Raw genomic sequence first — 7,935 nt, 5'->3', positions numbered from 1 at the left:
CAGGCGGGGCGGCGGCGGAGGCCGCGGGGGTCGGTGAGGCTTGTGCGCCCCTGGCCGCGCCTAGCGCCCCGCGCCCGGATGGCGGCCCTGCCGTGGGACCCGCTGCGTAATGACTCTTTGCCACCCACGCTGACCCCGGCGGTACCCCCGTACGTGAAGCTGGGCTTGACGGTGGTCTACACCGTGTTCTACTCGCTGCTCTTCACGTTCATCTACGTGCAGCTCTGGCTGGTGCTGCGCTACCGCCACAAGCGCCTGAGCTACCAGAGCGTCTTCCTCTTCCTCTGCCTGCTCTGGGCCTCGTTGCGCACCGTCCTCTTCTCCTTCTACTTCAGGGACTTCGTGGCGGCCAACTCGCTGGGTCCCTTCCTCTTCTGGCTGCTGTATTGCTTCCCCGTGTGCCTACAGTTCTTCACACTGACGCTCATGAACTTGTACTTCACGCAGGTGAGCCGTGCGGGGGCGCCTGGAGGAAGTGGCCTCACTTGGATAGCGCACGGGCCGTCGCAGGTGACACCGTTTGAGGGGGTGGCATCAAAAGGCCAGTCTAGAAAAGGTCGGCGCGGCGTTTAAGCAGAGAGGAGTTGTTTTTGTAAAAATATCTTTGCAGTCGGTTAATTATCACAATAAAAATATTTTCCGGCAGCTCCACTTGCGAGCGCGGATCTTCCCGGGAGGCTGAAACTCTGCCAACTTTTTGAACCTTCTGTTGCACCCAGGTCCGCGCTGTACTCTCCGTCCAGTGGATTAAACCACGTGGAAGGTTTCATTACTGTAGATAATTTTATAGCCACCATTTCTGGTGTTCTCAGCGGCAATACTGTGGACGTTAGAATCTGTGAACTTGTAGCACTAGGTGTGTTGCGAGTTTAAAGGAAAAGGAGGGAAAATATCAAAGTGTCCAAGTTACTAATAATGGAATTTAGTATAGGAAGATGTAAAAAAAAAGAAATACTACATTTACGTTACTTACAGCGACATCCGTGACTGTTTTCTGGTTATGATGAATGATTGATGGCACTCAGGATTCTGTATGGCCTGGGACAGGAAGAGGTCCACGGAGCAGGGCACCAGGACGTTCTGCACTGGGTGACATCTCTTCTGGTGACCCACCCCATTGCCTTGATGGGTCTCACTTGGCAGGGTGGCACAGTGGAAGTGTGGAGGCCATTGGCCATCTCACCTCTCCTTCCTGGGAAAAGACACCAATTCTGGGATTGGTTTAGTTTCATTCTGCCGACAGGCCATTCGGGGGGAGGAGGTGGGGATCTGGAGGCCACCCTCAGTCAGCTCAGCTGATGGACGAGTTGTGTGAGAATGTTTTTTTCTGACTGCTTCAGCGTCCTTGTGACAAGAGTTGGTGCTGATCATTGGGGTCCCCCAGCGTTTCTCTCTCCAGAGCACCTGGCCACCGCCACCTGCAAAGGTCTGGTGCACTGTAGCTGCCAGCTTTGGACCACCTGTTGGCTTTCTTTTGGGTGACAGTCTGAACAGCATGGTATTGATGAGATGTTTTGAATGCACCCTCCTCTTTTTGCTGCACTACTGAACATCAACTTACTTATTCCACTTGATTGCTAAACAGCTGTCCAGGGTAACATCCAGCCCCTGACAGCTGCTACAGGATCTCCGGCTGGGCTCACCTGAGAGGCTCAAAGGAAAACCCAATAAAAGTTTACTGGGGCTCTTTTATGGGCACCCAAGAGTCGTTTTATGAGGCGTACTGTTAATCAGCTAATAGAGGGACATGCCTGTGAGCTGGTTGCTGCTTTGTAAGCAATGGTTGGTTTGATGAGAGTCCAGCAATTGTAATACACTTTGCAGACACTGCATAAAGGGCCATCGAAAGGTTTAATAGTTCTGTATGATCCTCCTGTCACTGCCTCTGGTTCCACTGACTTTGCAAGCACTAAATGCCCATCTTCACCAAGCTTGCCCACGGAGATGTGCTGCTCCTGCTGCAGGTGACCCGGTGGGCAGGGCGCTGGACAGACAAGCGCACCTCTATTTCTCAAAAGAAAATGCCATTGATTCAAAACAGAAAGATGAAAGGATTGACTTGTGCAGTGGGCACCTCTATGGGAAAGTGTGGAGCAAGTGTTATTGGCTAGAAAAGTTAGCGATATTATTAGATACCGTGGGTCCACAGAGTCACCATGAGTCACTATCAACTTGTTGGTATGGTAACAACTAAAACCTTATCAAAATGGGATGGCCCTCAGGTGCTGGCTGTCAGGCACCCCTGTTTCTGCCTGTTTCCTGGACCACGAGTTTCAACTGTAACTCAACCTCTCAGACCAGTTCTGGCAGTCGGCTGCCACTGTGGCTGTGTAATTAGGGTACCAGTGGTGGCTTGATCAAACTGCACAGGTTAGAGGGACCCCCTACTCCTTGAAGAGCTCTTAACAAGGCATTCACATTGTACTTTTTTTGAGGGAAAAGAGGAAAGAGCAGTCATTGCTTTTTGATCACGTGCAGATGCCAGACTTGAAGGTGCAGCGATGGACATTTTCCACGCCAGCTGCTGAGGGGTGAGGGGACGCTGAGTAAGGGAAAAACTAACCAGGCGACAGGGCCACTTGGTCCGGGGACGAGATTCATGGCTCTGCCTCCTCTGTGGATGGGATCTTAGATCAGAGGCTCCTCCTGATAAGGCTCATCAGGAGGAAGACAGAAGAGGGTGGTACTGACCGGGGGTGCCCAGGGCCTGGTGGAGTGTTGTCATCTCCTGGCTTTCCTGGCAGTCTGTACTGGTGGGTACCAGCCCTGGCACTGCATTTTCTTGCCTCATGCATGTGTCCTCCTAATCAGATTGGCATTACCAAGGAACATTGCTGTCATTGATGCCTGGACCCTTCTAGGGGCAAGTGAACCTGGCATTGAAGAGGACAGAGTGATAGCTAGCAATTAAGAAGCATGTCCTGCGTGCTGCCTGCAGTTCTAAACAGTATTACTAGAATATGCTTTATGCCCATCCACTGAAGAAGGTATTGGGATATTGGGAGTGTTCCCATTCTATGGGAGAAGAAACTGGGGCTCGGAGAGGTTAAAGGACTTATTTTTTTTTTTAAAGGACTTATTAAGGGTCACCCTGTTCCCAACAGTGCCAGCACTCACTCCCACATTCGTGGCATTGGAGCAGAAGGCTCATCCTTTAAGCATCATTAGAGGCTTCTTGCTATGAAAATATCCCCTCCTCTAAGGGGACCAGCTTATTCTCCAAGAATTTATCAACAAAGTACTTAGGCTCACGGGGGTTAAGAGAATGGAAACTTAGGTGTATGTGAGAAGCACCCAGAGGAAGAAGCAACTGAGAGGGCCTAGGAAAGAGGAGGGCTTGCAGGCTGTGAGGAGAAATGGGGAGGAGAATAGGGGTGGAAGACAGAGGTGCATTGATGGATGGGGGAGGGGGACAAGGACCAGGAAGAGGATGAGGGAGGAGGACAGGGACCAGGAGGAGAACAGTTATGGGGGGTAGAATGGTTGGGGGTGGAGGATGGGGAGGAAGACAGATGGGATGGAGGATGGGGGAGGAGGACAGTCATGGGGAGGAGAACAGTCAAGGGGTAGAGGATGGGGGAGGAGGACAGTCGGGGAGGACAGGGATGAGGTGGAGGATGGGGGTGGGGAGAGTCGAGGGGAGAGCAGGGATGGGGTGGAGGATGGGGGAGGGGGAGAGTCATGGGGTGGAGGATGGGGAGGAGGGTAGGGACAGGGGTGCAGAGGAAGGCACAGCCACACGTCTGGGGATGGGGTGTTACTGTCTCCGCTGCCTGGTCATCCCCATGCTGACCCTGACTCATGCTGAGTCCTCACACAAGGGGACACATGCTGCCGTCTCGTGACTGTCTTAGTCTGGTAAAGAAGATACATGCTGTCGAGTCAGAACCAACCCCTAGTTGACCCTCTAGCGGTTTTTCAGAGACTGTAAATTTCACAGGAGGGGATTGGCCATTTTTCTCCTTCAGAGGAGCTGGTGGATTCAAACTGCCTGCCTTTGGGTTAGAAGTGCTGCTCCTTACCTGCTAGGCCACCAGAGCACAGCTGGCAGGTGAATGATAGCTGTGTGTGAGGTGCCTTGGCTAGGAATTGAACCCAGGTTTGCTGTGTGGAAGGTGAGACTTCTGGGGAACCACTGTGGGCCTGTCACCTTGGGGTCTTGTTATTGTGTGACATGGGATGGATCGTGACTCACAGTGACCCTCTGGGGCCTGCTCCTCAGGGTTTGTCAGTCTGCCATCTCCAGGGAGAGCATCATCGGATATTTTCTCCTGCAGGTGGCTTCAAACCCTCGACTTTTGGGATTGCTCCTGAGTGCCTATTGAACCTTTGTGCCATCAGCACTCCTTGATGTCAGTGTAACCTCTCCCTACTAGTTTTTCCTTAAATTACTGTACCCAAGTCTGTTAGGTTGTCTCTTCTCTTTACCCTGATGGTGCAGTGGTTAAGCTCTCAAGTCAGTTTCGGTTATTCAGATGTTAATATCATGTCCAGTTTTAATCTCAGATCAGTTGTGGCCAGGCCTCTGAGATCCTGTGTCACAGCCTGTCCCTACCTCCCGCCCTTTGAGGCCCTCAGGAAAGGAGCAGGAAGGGGGACGGGCTGCACATCTCCTGCAGCTCTCTGTTGTCTGTCTGTGTGTCTCCACTGGCCCTCTGTGGGTTTCCTCCGTCTTTAGATTTCTGCTCAAGGTCTGTCTGTCTGGGGATTCCAGCTTTCTGAGGATCCCTGCTACCTGGGGAGGAGGGTCTCCTCTGTCTTTCTGGTGGTCTCCACTGTCAGTCTCCTCTATCTGTCTGGCGGGGGGGTGTCTCCACTGTGTCTCTCTGAGGATCCCTGCTGTCTGCTTGGGGGTCTCTGCTGTCTTTCTGAGGGGTCTTTCTGCTGTCTGTCTGTCTGGGGGTCTTCCTCCAGCTTTGCCTCTGTGACTTAGGCCTGGTCCTACTTCATCTGTTCCCCACTGTGGCTGCTTTCATCCAGGACCCTTCTCTAGCTGGGCGGTGACACCCCTGACCTTTCTCATGAAGCCTTGAGAACTGCTGAGGTGTCTTTAACCCTGTCAGCCACACAGGTGTCAGGGCTGGATGTCCCCTCTTTTTCCTCCCAGTCCCCCTTCCCTGGTCCCTTCCAGTCCCTGCTGCAGAGTGGGCTCTGAGAGTATAGCAGCAAGTTGCTCTGGTTCTTGGCGCCCTCAGACCTGCCGTCCCACCCTGGGTGCCCAGCCTGGCAGGCCTCTGTGCAGGGAGCAGTGGGCAGGCTGCTGTCTCGAGCAGCCTGTGAGGGTGGGCAAGTTCCTATCACACACAACCTGTGAGTTGCACTCTTTGAGACCCACTGGCCCGCCCTGGGCGCCCAGCTCTGCAGGCCTTTGTGCAGGGAGTGGTGGGCAGGTTGCTGTTTTGTATAGCCTGTGAGGGTGGGTAGACTCCTGTCTCAGGAAGCCTGTGAGCAGTGCTCTCTCAGACCTGCTGGCCCGCCCTGGGCGTCCAGCTCAGCAGACCTCTGTGCAGGGAGCAGTGGGCAGGCTCCTCTCTTGCACATCCTGTGAGGATGGGCAGGCTGCTGTCGGGCACAGCCTGTGAGCTGCAATCTGGGGCTTCCCTGTCCTGGGCCAGGAGACAGTCATGCCTTGTTGTGGCCTCTGCAGCCACCACAAACCCAGGTGCTTTTCCAGCATCTGGGAAGGCAGCTGATTGTAGGACGGGTTCGAGGCTGTCTGTTAACACATGTATCTGTCTTCAAACACTTGTGGCTCTCTGTGACACATGACATGTTGGAATGTCTGATGTTTTTAGCCATGGGCCAATACCAAGCCTGGTCTGTAAGTTGTAAGGCAGCCTCTTCTCTGTCCTGTGGTACGAGCTGAGTGGATGGAACCTCTGCCCTGTTCATCTGTGCATCATTTCAGATTACTTTTGTCACGGTAGGGCAGACAACTTAGGTGCTTGGCTGCTAACCAAGAGGTTGGAGCTTTAAGTCCACTCCGAGGTACCGTGGAGGAAAGGCGTAGTGATGTATCATCATCATCCATGGGAAACCCTGTGGAGAAAGGCCATCTACAGTGAAAGGATGATCAGACTCTGTGGATGTTGTAATTAGTACTGTCTGTCACAATGTGCATGGATGATGGAATGAAAAAGCAGTGTTTTGTTGTCAGGTTGACAGTAGAACCTTACCCTATCCTGTGTCATCGTCCAGCCTCCACTGTGCTCGGGCCCATTGTTAGTCACTGGGACAGCCTGTCTTGTTGCGGGCCCTCCTCTCTTTCTCTGACCCTCTGTCTTTCCCAGCGTGTTGTTCTTTCCCAGGGACTGGCCCCTCCTGACAACAAATCCACAGTGTGTGAGACCAAGCTTCGCCATCCTTGACTCTAAGGAGCACCCTGGTTGCACTTCCTCCAACACAGACGTGTTCTTTTGACAGGCCATGGGATACTCAGTACTCTTCTCCAACACCACGGTTCAGTGCTTCTTCAGGTTTGCTTAATCCTTGTCCTGCCTCCACATGTATGTTAATTAATTGAAAGCACCGTGGCTTGCATCGGCGCACTACAGTCTTTTTTTTTTTTTGTACAATCTTTAGTTACATTGTGTTTCCTATAATTATTCATATATGGTGTATTTTATATAATTAACTACCATTGAACTATGCCTATTACTCCCATCTTTTCAAGTCCCCATTGCATCTTTTCTATCCCTCCTCCTCTTCCCCCCTCCCACTAAACTCTGTTGTCCTGGTAATTTCCACCCTTCCCCTTTTTCCACCCTCTTCTGCTTTTTTTCCTTCCCCTTTTGGACATTTATACACATCTTACTAATTACCCTGCTGTTTTTACAGTAATGGTCTTTTGTGGTATTTATTCTTATGAGACTGAGTTAGGTCACTCAGCTCCTCGCCTGTTATGCAGCATTTTATGACATCATTGTTCCTTAGTGTTGCGTAGTATTCCATCATATGAAGGTGCCACAGTTTCCCGCTCCATTCATTTATTAATAGGCATTTCAGCTGTTTCCTTTTTCTTGCTATTGTGAATAATGCCGCTGTGAACATCGGTGTACAAATGTCCATTTGTGTCTCAGTTCTATTCCTGGTACTGGAATAGCTGGGTTGTATAAGATTTCTATGTTCATCTTTTGGAGGAAACACCAAACAGCCTTTTTCCATCTTACAGTCCCACCAACAGAGCATGAGAGTTCTAATCTCTCCACATCCTCTCCAACATTTATTGATTGCTGTCCTGTTAAATTTTGCTACTGCTCTGGGGTGAGATGTTATCTCCTTGTTTTGATTTGCACTTCTGCTTGACAGTGGTTTTGAGCATTTCTTCTTGTATCTGTAGGCCATCCTAATGTCTGCCTTTGTTAAAAACCTTTCCATGTCTTTTGCTCCTTCTGTTACCAGGTTATTAACCTTTCTTGTGAAGTCCCTATGGGATTCTATAAGTTTTCGTTATGAGATCCTTGTCTGAGATGCCTTTTTTTCCTAGTCAAGAGGTGGTCTTTTTGCCCTTTTGGAAAAAGTTTTTGATGCACACAGGGACTTCATTTTTAGAAAGTCTCATTTGTCAGTCTTATCCTCTCCTGGTTGTGCATTTCTGGCTGTATTTACAAGCCTATTTGTGCCATAGGTAGAGCTTCTAAGTTTCGTTTCATTTTGTCTCTTATGATCTTTATGATTTTAAGCTTTACACCCAGGTTTCTCATCCACCTTGAGTCTGTTTTTGTGTAGGGTGTGAGGAGAGGCTCTCAGGCAGGCCCCAACCAACTTTGAAGCACAAAGTCCCGCCCACCAGGTCCTAATCGGTTTAATCAAGAGGCTTCCAGCTTACAACTGATTGTTAATTAATCAAAATGAGCAAACAGCCCACACCTGATTGTTAATTAAATCAAAATGGGCAAATAACTCACTATTCAATTTGTATGCTGAGAAAATTAT

General features: G+C 50.5%; 1 protein-coding gene across 1 annotated transcript in view; it reads left to right on the top strand.

Annotated features, from left to right (window-relative positions):
• Nucleotides 1–11: 11 nt before the first annotated feature.
• The window catches only part of GPR137B (G protein-coupled receptor 137B), a 55,996-nt gene continuing 48,072 nt past the window's right edge, over nt 12–7,935 (top strand). The window contains exon 1 of the mRNA XM_006895376.1: nt 12–447. Coding sequence (XP_006895438.1) covers nt 79–447 — 369 coding nt within the window. The 5' untranslated portion in view covers nt 12–78. The remainder of the gene's footprint in view (nt 448–7,935) is intronic.

This window comes from Elephantulus edwardii, unplaced genomic scaffold (genome assembly GCF_000299155.1).
Source record: "Elephantulus edwardii isolate Elephantulus edwardi_28Jun2011 unplaced genomic scaffold, EleEdw1.0 scaffold00166, whole genome shotgun sequence".
NCBI lineage: Eukaryota > Metazoa > Chordata > Mammalia > Macroscelidea > Macroscelididae > Elephantulus > Elephantulus edwardii.
The sequence above is the reverse complement of the archived record's forward strand: the minus strand, read 5'-3'. Positions and strand labels throughout refer to the sequence as shown.